Source organism: Otolemur garnettii, unplaced genomic scaffold (genome assembly GCF_000181295.1).
Source record: "Otolemur garnettii isolate 467f Iridium unplaced genomic scaffold, OtoGar3 scaffold00002, whole genome shotgun sequence".
NCBI classification, from domain to species: Eukaryota; Metazoa; Chordata; class Mammalia; order Primates; family Galagidae; genus Otolemur; species Otolemur garnettii.
The window spans coordinates 42,430,705-42,446,574 of NW_003852397.1; the positions used below are offsets into that span (position 1 = coordinate 42,430,705).

Below are 15,870 nucleotides of genomic sequence, written 5' to 3' on the forward strand. Positions count from 1 at the left end.
TTGAGCCACAGGTGCCAAGCCCATAGTTTGTATTTTTTAGGTAAAGTTAAAGTTGTAGTGACCCCTTCACCCAGAGGGGGTGCTATATCCACCACCCCTTACATTGTGTACCTTAGGTGAGAGCTTCCCAATGACCCTCTTTCCTCCCCATTCCCCCTTTCTCTCTTCTCCTCCTTCTTACCATTTGAATTTAATTGTGCTTTTCTCTCTTGGGCATGTGTAGTTGTTTTTTGGTTTGATGTTACTATTAAGTATTTTGGATACCTGCTTCTCCACTCTGGTGATACTTTACTAAGAAGAATGTCTTTCAGCTCCATCCAGGTTGTAGCTAGGTTTTATAAGGATAGAGACAAGGCAATGTAGAATTTAAGGAGTTAAATGTTGGTTTCGAACAGAGGTGGACAAACTACAGCCCAAGAGCCAAACCTAGTTGACTACCAGTTTATGTAAATAAAGTTTTATTAAGCACATGGATGCCCATTTCTTTATTCATGGTCTAGGGCTCCTTGAATACTACAGGGCAGAAGTAAACAGCTGTGACCAGAGACTGTATAGCCTGCAAAGCCTAAAATATTTCCTATGGCCCTATATAAAAAATATTTACTGACCCCTGTTTTAGTACAAAAGAGAAATATATATTAGCATAACCATTTTGGAGCATAATTTCATCTGATTATCAAATGTTAAAGTACACATAATCTTTGTCCTGACAGTACTGCTACTGCAATTTTATCCACCAGATATGTTGATACATATGCCTGCAGGGCTTCTTGTAGCACTAAAAAACTAAAAACAACCAAAATGTCCATTAGCTGGGCACTGATTAAATTAATTGCGGCACATTAATATAAAGAGATTCTAGTCAATTGGTTGTTTAATGAGATAGTTCTATATGTACTATTTATTTTGAAGGGATGTTCAAGAAATATCGCTAAATTGTAACATGTTCGGGCCAGGCACAGTGGCTCGTGCCTGCAATCCCAGTACTCTGGGAGGCCAAGGCAGGAGAATGATTTCTGGCCAGGAGTTCAAGACCAACCTGGGCAATGAAGAGAGAGACCTGGTCCCTAGAAAAAATTATAATATGAGCCAGGCATGGTGGTATGCACCTGTAGTCCCAACTACTCAGGAGGCTAAGGTGTAGGATCCCTGAGCAAGGGAAGTTTGAGATTATAGTGAGCTGTGAACCCACCACTACACTGCAGCTTGGCAAAAGAGCGAGACCCTGTCTCAAAAAAAAAAAAAGTTTGAAAAAATATGTATTATAAGACAATATTGGGTGGGGCACAGTGGCTGGCTATTATAATACTAGCACCCTAAGAGGCTGAGGTGGGAGAATCTCTTGAGATCAGGAGTTTGACACCAGCCTGAGTAAGAGCAAGGACTTGTCTCTACAAAATAGAAAGATTAGGCAGGAGTGGTGATGCACGCCAGGGCAACAGAGCATGGCTCTGTCTTAAAAAGACAATATTAGTGTAAAGTATAAAAACAACAAACACCCCCCCCCCCAAAAGAGGCATACAGATACAGGCTGAGTACCTATCACATTTCCTGGATTATGGTAGGTATTCATCATTTGAAGAGTGAATACAGAGTGCTTACCATATATATGCTTTTAATTCTTACTTTATATCTTTGATACTTGACTCTGAATTTTTACGCCCACGTATTACTTTAGAAAGCCTAAATTTAAAAAGAGAAATATAAAAAAGAAGAAATAGCCACGACAGGTCTCCCGCAAACTGATATTAAGATGATGCCGGCTGAGAAATAGTTGAGAGCTCACTGCTCCATATTGAGGCTTTCAGGAAAGGATGGATTTAACTTTCAAGTTGGGACCAATAGAAACTGTTGGGCTTGAAGAGTTGTCTTTATGAGTAACGTAACAGCATAAGTCCCAGAAGCACTAAGGACAATAATTCATAAGTGTGGAAAAAGAAAAGTATGCCCTTGTCCTGGGGGAACAATGTTTGCAAGAAGACTTAGTAGAGGAAACACTAAAAAAGCAGAGAACTGAAAAGAAAGGAGCCAAATGAAGGACATAGTGGCCAATGTTCAAGGGAGAGAGACTTTTCAAAGGAAGAATATATATTTCTTGGGTTTCTACAAACACCCAGTCTCTACGCCAATGTCTAGAGCCACCTTGCAAAATTCCTGTTCTGAAAACACTTTGATGTCTTTTGGTGTAAGATCCATGGGCATCAACAGTCCTGTTAGATCAGCAAGTGTTCATACTGAAGGGCCAGAAGCAAAGTGTCTATGCATTGATTAGTGTTAGAACGTCTACCTGCTGCCAACACAAAAGCGGCTCTGCTCAGCAGTACAGAAGCCCTGGGAACAGCCTTAGTCCTCGCTTTGTCCTGGCAACATATCCCTGCCCTGGCTTCTCTGCCGAAATACATCACTCACAACTAGCTATTTTTTCTTCTGATGGAATTGTGGCAAAAAGGGATTAACAGGAAAACAACTTTTAAAGCAAACATAAATTAAAAAAAAAAAAATCCAAACCCACAAAAGTAGGTGTGTCTTTAAAAAATCAGTGTCTACCTCCCCTCCACCCTACCTCTGTACCTTTACGTGCCTTGTGCCTGACATCGGGGGAGAAGGGGGTGAGCAGAGATATGTCTGGGCCTGTGGGAATCTTATTTAGACATCACAAGGTATTAACCCAATTTTGAGCACAGCCTGCTGCAGGACTGGTGTACAGAGAAGCCTGTTCTTTCTTCAGAAAACTCTCCGGTTCCAACATGTTTGCAGAGCATGATTCATGGTGTTTCTTTCTGGATTGTCCAGTGGGTAATTGCTGTACAAAAACCAGAGAAACAGATGTAGACCCTGAACCCTGGCTATAAATTTTTGTTTTATGATTATGGGTTTCAAATGTGCTGTGTCACACTGACAAATATACAGTTACTCTGAAACAAAATGGATTTTGCTCTCAAACTTTTGCTTTTTGTTTTTACTTTTGGTTTGCTTGTTGGTTGGAAATACTTTTATTAGATCATTGATCAAGTGTAAAGGAAATAGAGGTGATGGCACAAGTCCACATATCAGAATCTTATTTTATGCCATGCCAAGAAGGTGCTAGTGAAGGTTTCTTCCAACTGTTTGACTAACATTTAAAATGGGCCTCAATGCCGTAAGCTTCATTATGGGCAAATCTGTCCATATTTCACTGTCTATGCCACTCCTCAAAACATCATTATGTTTTTAAATCATCGTGGCTGCTTCACGTGTCTTTCCTTAGTTTTACTTACGATGAGGAATTTGGCGGAAGAATCAAGTTTTCAAGAATATAAGAATTACATTTTCTGATGAAGAAATAATAATGAGTGTGTGACTAAATTGTGGCTCTGCTTTATAAATTAATACTTAGATTAATAGCTGTAATCATTGCTATCAGCATAATTAATTCATGATGAGAAATGATGAATTGACTAGTGAATACCATCGCATTATACGAAACTCATAATATTCCATTCACAAGGATTTAAATGCTGATCATTTATTTCAAGGCCCAAGTTCATTTCTCTACAGTTAAGAGAGTCTCAAGGTGACTGTAAATTTAAAATTCTTTTTTGCGAAGAAAGAAAGCATGGAGTCTTCCACTTCCTACCGCACATACACAAAGATGTACATACTATATCGTTTATGTGTAATAACATAGTACAGGGGTAAGACGTTTGAAAGCAGTCACCTCTCCCCTCTCGATGAGGCTGATTCTCTGGCTTAAGAAAAGAAAAGGAACAGAATTTGGGGGACTTTTATCCCCATCTTCACTTCCCTGTGACCAGTGGATCCCCTTCCTTTGGAAAGAGTTGCGCAAGAAGTGTGGCAGCCCCCTGGCTAAGAAATACATACATATACATACACGCAGTCACCAACGATGCCTTGTTTCTCATCTCTAGCTGAAGTTCCTCCTGCGATACTTTAAGCCACGAAAATAACTTTATGGTTGGGGGGTCTCCACAACATGAGGAACTACTATATTAAAGGGTCGCAGCATTAGGAAGGTTGAGAACCACTGCTCTAAGCAGAGCTGCTTCCTCCCCCTCCTCTAACAACTTTTTATCCATTTCCATTATCTGCTATAAATGAGCCCAGTTCCCAGGGAACTCTGAGGACCTTAAATAAGCATTTAGAGCTATAAGCCTCATGGACCAAGCAAAAATTGGCACATAATGTAGTGCTTTGTGTATCTTTACAACTATCTTAATGGCAGTGTGTTAAATGTTTTGTAAATTCCTCTGTGCTCCCTGGCTTAAAATGTGTGTTTTCTTTGTAGTTAAAGAGTTTCTTATAATAAGGCTCTGTTAAAAATGATGGTCATATAAAAAAGTGATAAAAAAAATAACAAACACAGATTCAGCAAAATCTCACCCCTTTATCGCCCTGAACTTTTCAATAGCAAGAACTGAGCTTGCTGGGCTGAAAATTGTTTTAATGTACCTTCATAAAAGGATCTTTGACTTGGTAAGTGTGTGTGATGCATACTTTTCATGTTACACCACGAGTGCCACTTAGCAACTCCACTAGACAGAGCAGCATTTCAGCATGGGGTGGGGTGCCCCCTGACAGGCTTTTAAAAGGCCTGGATGCCAATGCACATTCCAGCACCTTGCATAAAAAGGAGACCAGAGCAGAGCTCTTCCTGAGAGGGGCAAGGTGGCTCTGCCTCCTGCCAACTACTTGCCCACCCTGTTTTGTGTTTTGAATTGTAAGTAAATACTCGAAAAGCAGTGGAGGAAGGAGAGTATTTTAATTCCTCCCCAGAGTTTCTTTTCTTTGATGTGTGTTGCATCCTTTAAGCAAGTTGTGCGAAGTCGCTGTCTCTTCCTTTTAAAGCTGCCTGGAGTTTTCTATGACTATTTCATCCCTGCTCCGTATTTTAAGACTGTCTGGAAAATTTCTCCTTCCTGTAGTTTGGGTGAGTGTGGGAGGTATAACAAAAGTCGTTTTCCATTAAAATTGCTGTATTTTAATAAATAGCCAAGATTGATTGGGCAGGGACTGGAATGGATGAAAACTGGCCCTTGAAAATATAAAACTCTCATACTTAAACCAGTTTTCAAAATACCAGTACGTATTTCATCATGTGGCAAGGTGTGTGTACATGTATGGTGAGTGAAGCTTCCAACATGGCTATTCATGCTGCAAGCCTATGGGAACAGCAAAGAAATTTTCACGTTGGACTGAGATACCATGGAGCTGGGTTCTATTCTTGGCTCTGAGCTGTGTGACTTCTTCAGCAATGAAAAAGACCAGTCACAGGTAACATTTGTTCCAAGACATTCACTGAGTGCCATCCAAGCATTATTTCCATCCTCCCAGTGACCCATAAGGTGAGTAGTATTATATACCCATTTTACAGGTAAGAAAACAGAGACCCAAAGAGGTTGAATACTTGTCCCAGAACATGCAGCTGCTAAGTGGTAGAACTGGAATTGGAATCTAATTCAGTTTGACTCCCAAATCCATGCTCTTGATCACCACATTATGTTTTCTTGGGTCAGGATATAAAATCCTCTCTATCTGTGTGACTGTGTGTTTGTGTGTGCTGGAGGCAGCGACAACTCTTTCTTGACTACTTCATCTGCTGAATATAGCCCGACAGGTTTTTTAAAAAGTGAACGAATCCCCCTTGAAAGCTGAATTGCAGAACAAATGCGATGCTTTCAGCCGGGGCTTGCAAGAGGGAGAAAAAGAAAAAAAGATTAGCGAATGGAAAGTTTCTCAACCCAAGGCTTCCCCAAGGGGTAGCCTTCCTCTGTTCTACAGTTTAGGGCTTGCATGTGCTTTTTCGGGAGTGGAAAAATACATAAGTTACAAGGAATTTAACAGACAGCAAGGCGCACAGAGGAATTTAAAGGGTGGGCTAGGGGCGAGGCGGAGGGCGGGAGGCGAGCGGGCAAAGGGGGGAGCGCTGGTTTCCAAGCGAAGCCGGCGAAATAAAAAGGCGTAAAGGGAGAGAAGTTGGCGTGGAGCGGAGTCCTGGCTCCTCCCCTGCTCGTTTTTAAAAGCACTTCTTGCATTGTTTTTAAGGTGAGAAATGGGAAAGAGAGCGCGGCTTGCGCGCTCGCTGCCTGCCTCTCTGGCTGTCTGCTTTTGCAGGGCTGCTGGGAGTTTTTAAGCTCTGTGAGAATCCTGGGAGTTGGTGATGTCAGACTAGTTGGGTCATTTGAAGGTTAGCAGCCCGGGAAGGGTTCACCGAAAGTTCACTCGCATATATTAGGCAATTCAATCTTTCATTCTGTGTGACAGAAGTAGTAGGAAGTGAGCTGTTCAGAGGCAGGAGGGTCTATTCTTTGCCAAAGGGGGGACCAGAATTCCCCCATGCGAGCTGTTTGAGGACTGGGATGCCGAGGACGCGAGCGAGCCGGGCAGGGCTTGCCTGGGCACCGTCGGGGTAGGATCCGGAGCGCGTTCGGAAGGCTTTTGGGGAGCATTTGCTTGGAAGGAGAACTTGGGATCTTTCCGGGAACCCCCCGCCCTGGCTGGATTGGCCGAGCAAGCCTGGAAAATGGTAAATGATCATTTGGATCAATTACAGGCTTTTAGCTGGCTTGTCTGTCATAATTCATGATTCGAGGCTGGGAAAAAGACCAACAGCCTACGTGCCAAAAAAGGGGCAGAGTTTGATGGAGTTGGGTGGACTTTCCTATGCCATTTGCCTCCACACCTAGAGGATAAGCACTTTTGCAGACATTCGGTGCAGGGGAGATCATGTTTGACTGTATGGATGTTCTGTCAGTGAGTCCTGGGCAAATCCTGGATTTCTACACTGCGAGCCCGTCTTCCTGCATGCTCCAGGAGAAAGCTCTCAAAGCATGCTTCAGTGGATTGACCCAAACCGAATGGCAGCATCGGCACACTGCTCAATGTAGGTTTATTTTTTTCCCTTCTTCTACCAAGAAAAAAAATTAATTGTCTCTCTTGCATGCAATAAAGACATTGGAAATAAACTGCACTGGTAGCAAGACAAAGGATTTAATGATTTAATGCTGAAGGAGTGTGATATGCTGGCATGCATATTGATTCCCTCTGCTGAAAATGTCCTGTTACATGTTTTCTTCCCAAGAAACCCCTCCCGTCCCCATGCTCTTCTCTTTACTGACCTTACAGTCTCTTGAAAACAGTTTTAAAAATATGCATGGGGTGGGGGGAAGAAGTGGAGAGTGACCACAGGACTTTGAAACATTCTTCAAGTAGGGCAATTTGACACATTGTGCAGTTTTACTAAAATGTATGCAGAGAGGAATTTAAGTTTGGTGCTCTTTGGATTAGTTACTAGTTGTATATATACCCCCCATCCTTGTGTTTTCAGCAGTCCAAAGTAATTAAAATATTACATCTTCCTTGCAAGGAATTTAGCCTAATTAAGGTGGCTGCTGCTACCGAAGTTCATAAACCACCAGTTCAGGCTGCTGCCTCCAATGTTTTCCTTGCTAAGGAAAGGCAATATTTCTTCGCATTGACCCTGCTGCCACCTTTCTAAGTCACTTTGTTGGTCTAAGAAGTTGCTGTTTTGCTAGAAAACTACTGGCAATGAACACCCCTTGGGCTGAGCCATCCATTATTTCCATATCTTGCAATTCAGCCAGGAACGTGGACATCAGTTAAAGAAAAGGAAATATAAGTGGGGTAGCTCAGTTTTTTAAAAAAATATTGACTGTTTTGTTATCTGATGCTGACATGGTGCTGAAGCACGCATCTGGTCAACAGTAGCCTGGCTGCAGACTTGAGAAATGACCAGGAGTCCCAGAAATTCCCACCTTCGGGTGGCTGTACTTGGGAGCCTGCAGGATGCTTCACTGCCCTGACAGTGATTTAGATAAATGGCTCAGCTATCTATCAAAATGTTTTTAGTACTTTATTTGACAATTCATTGGAGCATTAGCCTGAAAATGACATTTTAAATCTTTGTTTTCAAAGAGGTCAAAGTTTAACTGGAAGAAATTGAGTTTTCCTAATAACATGGTGGCTTATCTGAAGAGAGAAAAGAAAAAGGAGAGAGAGGAGACAATGACAGGGTTTAAATTGCCCTCTCTGAAACTTTTTCTTAAGACTAAAGACTTGTTTCTTGGGCCAGGAGATCAACAGGTTTGTAGCTGAAAAATCAATAACCGTTTGATGCCAACCGTCTGGCTATCTGACTTAACATTTCATAGATCTGTAAGCAGGGCATAAAGAATGTGGTTTTCAGAAGGCGCCTTAATCTTCAGCTGCTTTTCAAATGCCTTTTCTTTCTTGCTGCCTATTTTTTTTTTCTGGAGAACTCAAAAGAACTTACGTGTTACAACATAATTTTCCAATCCACTAACATCTTTTAGACCTGTTCTCTCTGTAGCAATTAAAACATTATGAATGATTTCTCTTGGAATCCCACGGAACTGGGGCTCTCTGAAACTTTTTCTTGTTAGAGAAAGTTGTTGAGAAACATATTTTTTTTTTTAACAGAAGGAGTAAAAATGGCTCAGAATCCTCACCAAAAGTTATTAGACCTAATAGAGCTTTTACATGGAGACATTCTTCCTTTTGTAATTAACCCTCCAAACATGCCTATTAAGTTGTAAGAGTAGGGGGAAAAGCTTTGTTTGTTCTTGAACAAGTTAAACAAGGGATTTGCTTTATCTGGGGAGAGCGAGTGGTGAATGTGTCATTCCCCTAAAACTAGCCGATAAGCAAGAAGTGTTGATAACAGCAAAGTTTAGCTAATCAAAGAAACTTGCATTAGACAAAGTAAATAAAGGGATTTGACAAAGGGATTTCAGAAATTCCACTGTCTTATTTTTGTAAGCAGGGCAATTAGTTCTTATTGTGGTCAATTTCACAAGGGTTTGAATCCCACACCCCAACTTTAGGTTAAACGAATAAAATGTAAATATATCTTTTATCTCTGAGGAGTTGTTTTATCCTCCCAGAACTATTTTATGACTGGTCAGTTCAATTGTTCGGCAATTAATTGTTTTTTGTTTTTTTTATTTAACATAAATAAAACTAAAACATTTTTTAAAAAGATTCTAACAAATGTCTGTGCCGTACAGTGTCTGGTTCAGGGCGATATAGCTAGTTAAAGCTTTCCAAATGAAAGCATATTAGGGCCATGTTTGTATAAGTAAGAACATAAAAACCACAACCTTTTCCATTTTACTTAATGGCTGTTTTGACGAGAAGCAGATCTGTTTGTGCTTTTAACACAAAGGAAACAGTGGGCAAAGAGGAAAAAAAAATGGAACTAAACCCCAACCAAAACTATTTTCTGCTCTGAGATTCTACTTCTTTCTTATGGTGTGTGTGTACATACATAGTAAATAAAGTAAAACCTTTGGACATAGAAAACGCCACCAAAAGCTTACTTTGCAAGCTGTTAGAATATTCCCTTTATTTTCTTTTTAAAGACAGAAAAATGATATGCCAACCAGCTGCCGGTTGTAGCAGGGCCTGTGAATTGCTTGCTCTAAGCATTCAAAGTCAGGATTAAGGGGCTACTAAGGGAATGTGGTATAAATATTACGATTGAAGACTGCCCCTGGAAGATACAGGAGTCAGTACATTTCTATTCTGATACCTCCTGTATTATTTTGGTTTTAGATTGCTCCGGATGTTTACAGCATTAACTGCTCAGTGGCCATAGGATAGATCTTAATATTTTGTGGTCTAAGTAGAGTTGCTTTTGGTGAAATCGTGAGTGTGACAACTTCTTGGCCCTTTTCCCTATCTTCTGCCTACTCACCATATCAAAATGAAAAAGGCAAAAGCACTTTCTTTTTGAAATAGGATTTACCCATTAATGAGAAGAAATTATTTTTCAAATCAACAGTAGTGATGTTGGAGTAAGTAACAAGAAAACTTCCCTTTAAAAAACTCGAGGACCCAAATTTTAAGTATTAAACAGTATCTAAATCCTCTCCTAGTGAGATATAAATTGGGGTCAAAGTGGCAAAATCAAAGATACCCTCTGAAAGAAAGACTAAATAAAGAGTGACAGCCACCGTATGAATTGAATGGGGTTTTGAATAAATATTTCAGTGAAAAGGCCCAATTGTTTTTCTAAAGTAAGACATAATTTTCTGCTTCTCAACCACATGACAGTGGTAACTAATACCATCAGAAAATAGAAGAAAAGGAGAAGGAGTTTTGCTTAAATCCCAAAGAGAGTGCAGGACAGGGTCGTTTGAAAACAAGAGAAAGATTCACAAAGTTTTCCTTCCTTGGGGGAAAAAAATATATAATATTGTCAAGGTCCAGATAAATTGGTACATTTGACAGAGGAGTATTGCTGTGCAACTCAGAAGAAAAAAATCATGAGTTTAAATTTTATTGCCAGGAGAGTGTGAATGTCAAAAAACAAAACAGCAGGACAGGTAAACATCTGTTTGCGGAAAGTTAAGCTACAGAATTGATTTGGAAGCTCTCATTAGAATTTGATTTGCCAGTCCTAATATCAAGCTCTTGTGTTGAATCAAGCCTTTTTTTCTTAATAGATAAATGACCAGAATGGCAATTTCTGATAGGTTACATCAGAAGTTTCCTTCTCATTTCTGGAAACCTGGGTCTGACTATAGACCACCAGTCCGTCTTGTTATGGATTTTTCTTTAAAGCATAAGACTGAAAGAAAGTTTTTCTGGATATCAGATGTTATAATAAGAAAGCCTTACTGTTTTCTCCTTTACACATTCCATAAATGTCATTAAACTCTACCGGAGAAGGGAAATAGGTGATTAATAACACAGATGATCAATTCTGCTCTTACGGAATTTGTAATTTTTAAATCAAATTTTTTTTTTAAATGCTGGGAATTTTTAAATTAGAAACTCACTCTCTGGGAGAAAAATGGATATAGAAAACCAAGATGCAAGATGTAAAACTCTTTTCAAGTTGTATAGGACTTTATTTAATGGTAAATACTGTATTCCTTGTAGCACATCAGAGAAAAAATCTTCTATGGAGTATGAATTACATGCAGGTCTCAATAAATTTATCCTAAATGACATTTTTATACTTTAAATGTTCTAATATAAATTCAGTTAACTATCAATTAAATAGATTATTTTAGAAATGGGAGTTTTTGATGAAGGTTAATCAGAAAAATCTTGGCTGGAAACCTTTCCAAAGATATTAATGTATAAGCTTGCCTTTCAAATTACAGGGTAGTAGTTATGGCAATCATATATCTCTGATTTACTAGAATAACCCACTTTCAAATACACTGCCACAGTTCCCACATAAATCACTGAAATATGCCAGATATTTAATATTACCCGATTTCCTAGGCTGTCCGTTGAACCCAGGAGTGGCACAGAAAGTCTTTGTTTGGATTCTATGGTCAATATAACGAAAGTGCTCACAGCTTAATTTTTCCATGATGACTGAAGATCGCCTTGTGTATCTGGGTCATTCTTCTGAACATGAATTCCTTTTGTAACAAACTGTAGATCTGTAAACAGAAGGCATACCCTGCAAAATGGACTGTGGTTCTCCCTCCAACACATGTGTGCATCGCGGGGGATAGAGGGGAATAGAATTAAATTGAATTGTTACGAACAAATCTCTATCAGCCCTTTCGTCAGCGGTTTCTTAAAAAGTTGGAGTTGGGGGTGATGGAGGGAGGAGGGCAGAGTTAACTCAGGTTTCAGATTTATCAGTATCCTGCCTGTAAGTGGCTTGGCCTAAGTACCTCTTGTTAAATAGGAAATGAGATAACCTGCCCCATCTATAAGATCTAATAACACAAACTCATCAGTCAGTATATGGCTCCGAATTCTCTTTTCATTCACAGCTTCCTTACTTTATCCTTAAGCAGCATGATTCCTGTTCCATTCCGCCCCAAATCTCTGTAAATGAATGAAAAATACAGTTGTAAAAGTTGTCTGTATAGGAAATAGTACAGGGTAAGTCTGCAGGCATTTTAATATTTTTCTTGAGCTTTCAGAGCTTCTTAGACGGGAATTTAAACTGCTGACTTGCTTTTTCTCTGGCCTTACAGGGTGGGGAGCCAAAAGGGGGTCATTCAGTAAGATAAGACTGTGGGCCCCCTGCACGATAAGGCGAAGATAACAGGAACTGACGTCAGTAGGCGACCCAACCTGGCCAAGCATTTCCTCTAGTCTCAGGGCACAGGGATCCCAGGAGTCTTCAGGCCTCCCACAGCAGCCCACAGAGTGAACTAGCACAGGGGAGGGAGGGAAAAAATAACACTGTTTTTTACAAGAGTGAGGGTGGGTGATAATGTTCAGGATTTCCAAAAGCGGATTTCTCTAAAGAGAACAAAGAATAACTTGGGTTGAAGAAAGTGACTGTAATAAAAGCAGCTTCTGAGATTGTTTGTGATTTTACATTTTCACAGAATGGGCATTTGTTTCCCAGCTGTCAACAGTTTCCCCCGATGTCTCTCCTAAGGCAGTAGATCCAGCGGTCACCAAATATCATCTACCCACAAATCTCGCCAACTTTCCATATAGAACAAAATGTGAGGGAATTCACATTGTCAGAGTTAATCCCTGGTACTCTGATTTACTTTTGTTAAATACAAAGTTCCCACCCCCACCCACATCGGATGACAACATTGCTAAAGCCATTTCATTTGCCCTCAGCCCCGAAACTCATAGCGGTTTTCCTCTCCTCTTTCTGTCTTCCTTTTCTGTGGAACTCAGAGTTCTTGGTTTCTGCAATAGCCCTGATTTAAGGCTTATAGGAGGAGAAATTCAAATGAAAGGGTTTCATTTTACTTTTAAAACCCACAGATCTCTGTTTTGTTTGAAAGAAAGATAGCTCCTTCTTTTTTAGCTTTTAATACTGAACAAGGAGTTTGTCTCCTGATTGGACCCCTATTTAGCGGAATGTTAGTTTTTGTTGTTTTTGATCAATTACTGCTCATCATAGATTAAAATTTTTCCAAGTCAAAAAAAAAAACCAAAAACCTAAATTGAAAATAGTATGCAGGTGAGACCAAGTAGGATGAGTGCATCCATTACCATAACTAGGAAAAGCATTTTTTTTTCCAATTTCCAGAGCACATCTATCTTCTCAAAAATATTAAAGCTGTTGGCTGCAGTACCTTTGTCGTGTCATCAAAGTCCATAATTATAAAAGGGCTGATGGTCTGAAGGCCGTTTCAGCTTCAAAAGATTTTTTCAGGTCTGGTCTATTGGAAAGCTTGGGGGTATAATTAACTAAAATGGAAATGGAGGCAGCAAAATTTAGTTCCTGATGTTTTAATTTAGCTCAGCACTGCCATGTGTTATTGAAGAGAATTCTTAAAGGCAAACATAATTATTTCATTATGGTCTTCAGAATGCTTTCATTGGCTCTAATGACAAGACGATGTATAAAAAGACATACATTTTAATTAGTCCTTCTTCTATTTACATCAGATAAATAACAAATAATTGATGAAAAACAAGCCTTTGGAATGGATGATTTCACCTAGCACGCTGGTTACAGTTTAATGATGAAACATTTCCCCGTCGCTTTGTATTTTAATTATCAATACATTACATTACAGTAGTGGTGCCGCGGAGCTAAAATACCATCGTTGCCATTTTATTGCAAAAAAATCACGACTAATGCCTCCAAATTGAAGGCTCAAAAAGGTAGCTAGACACACACGTCTGAGAAAGTAAATTGCCGGTTCCATTAATTTTTACTACATTTGCTAGAACTCATTTTGATCACTCTTATCTTTTATGCTTCATCTTTTTGGATTAAGACCGTCAGGGGTTTCGCAGGCATTTTTATGGCCACATCTTCTCCGGAACACCTTTCTTTCTCTCGTGCTGCCTGTTTTGAAGACTGGCATGAAAGGGCCTCGCCAACATGCGCTGGAAAGTCAGAGAGCCTTTTTCCCGGGATAGACCTGTTTTACCTTTGATTTTATATGAAAACCCATTTCACATGATTCATCCGTTTTGGTGTACAGAACACTAATTGTTATTATTGATTTTAAATTCCGTGACCATTACAAGTAACCCAGATGACTGGCAGATAAAGGGTAATAATCCATGGAGTTCTGGAACTGTTTCATGTTTGTCTGGAGTACTTTATGTGATCAATATTAACTGCCCCATTGAAACTAACTGCTGTATCAAATAACAGTCAATCAAATGAATGTGCTTAGAGATTATTTATTGAAAGGTTTAATTGTTCACTAGGGCCCTGCTTATCAGAGGAAACAATAGGAACTAAAGATAGGATGAACAGGTTTGGATTCGCAGGGAAAGTTGGAGGATGCAGATGAGTGGGGCATCTCTCTGCTACTCAGGCAAGAGTTTCCAACTCACGTTGGGCTTGTAGTAGGCTTGCAAATATTCTTGCAAAGATTATTCTATGCTGTCCCTTGAAGGCTTTCTTAGAGAATAAGGTATAAGAATTTTTTTTTTCTTTTTTTGCCCTCAGCAGAGGCCGTGAAAAGTCCCTCTTTAAAAAGAGTTTTCCTGCTTCTCCCACTTCACACTCTCTCATTCATTTCTCTATTTCTGCTCTGCTGTCATTGCCTGATGGCCTGAGAGAATGGAAACAGCCCGGCTTGACACAGGATGGATTGCTATGGTAATGAAATGGGAATAATACTGTCTACAAAGCAGGATTTGGGGAAGGATTAGAGATCATGTAAGTTAAGGTTCTATTCTTCTCTCAAAAACATATAGAAGTCACTGGGTAGGCCTCCTGCTCTGATTTGGGCATGCCACCTGTTGCTTATGTGCTTTTGCTAAGAGTGAACAGTCTTTTTTTAGTCCTATCTACATCAGTTATCTCATTTTCTCAGTGAAGTGGTTCCTCTGTCCATAGCTCATAACCTAGGTGACAGCCCATCCTGTTAATCAGGTAGCCCTGTGGCCTGAAGCACTGTGGCGTGATTCAGAAGATCCATTTGCCAAACCCTAGATTTCAGACAAATGATTGACTTTTACAAGGGGCCATTGTCACCTTCAAAGTTGTCACAACACACTTAGCTCAAAGATGCTGTTGTGGAACAGTACATCTTTATTGCTCACTGATGGATTAGATCTTGCAGTGTGCCATTCAACAAATGGCTCTTGGGTGTCTGCCATGTGCCAGGCTCTGTTGATATGATCTGTGGAGTACACTGACATGAATCAGGCACTATCCCTGTGCCCTTTGGGCTTACAATGTAATGGGAAGAACTCAGGAACACAAGTTATTGTGACACAACCCCCTTACAACATAAACACATAAATCTCCTCAGGATTTTAAACCTGAGGTTGATGAGGGAAAGAACTAAAACCCACCAAGAACCACAGCTGGTCCATAGGCGGGCGATCGAGAGAAGTCTACATTTTTGTCATAATGAAGCAGGTGTGAAGTGTTTCTGCGTGTAGGCCTCATAGATAATCTCTAAAAGTAGTTCCCAAAGAAGAGTTTTAAATTTATCTTGAGCAATGGAATATATGTGTACCTTCCAAACTTGCTTCTTAAAGACTTACATATGGATATTTCTTATTTTTAAAGTAATTATACCCATTTAGGGTTGGGTTTGATTAGATTGGATTTTTAAAAATCCCTTATTTATGATCATTTCTATAATGTATTGCTGTGTAACAAACCATCCCCAAACTTAGTGATCTAACAATTTATTATCTCATTATGCTGTGGAATGACTGGGCTCAGCTGGGTAGATCTTCTGGTCCACCAAGTATCAGCTGGGCTTGCATCATCCTGGGCTAAATTGGGCTAGAAGTGCAAAAGGGCTGGTTCACAGGTCTGGCAATGGATGTCGGTTGTTGGCAGAGAGCTCAGCTGGGGCTGTCAGCTGGAGCACTGTGTCTGCGTGCAGCATGTGCTTCTGACAGCATGGCAGCAATATTCGGAGAGGCAGCAGCCCAAGAATGAGCCTTCCAAGGAGGAAGCAG

General features: G+C 40.1%; 1 protein-coding gene across 1 annotated transcript in view; it reads left to right on the plus strand.

The window, feature by feature from the left end:
• The first annotated feature begins 6,182 nt into the window (after positions 1-6,182).
• Positions 6,183-15,870, plus strand: part of RARB (retinoic acid receptor beta) — a 159,893-nt gene continuing 150,205 nt past the window's right edge. Inside the window, exon 1 of the mRNA XM_003781749.3 lies at positions 6,183-6,880. Coding sequence (XP_003781797.1) covers positions 6,724-6,880 — 157 coding nt within the window. The 5' untranslated portion in view covers positions 6,183-6,723. The remainder of the gene's footprint in view (positions 6,881-15,870) is intronic.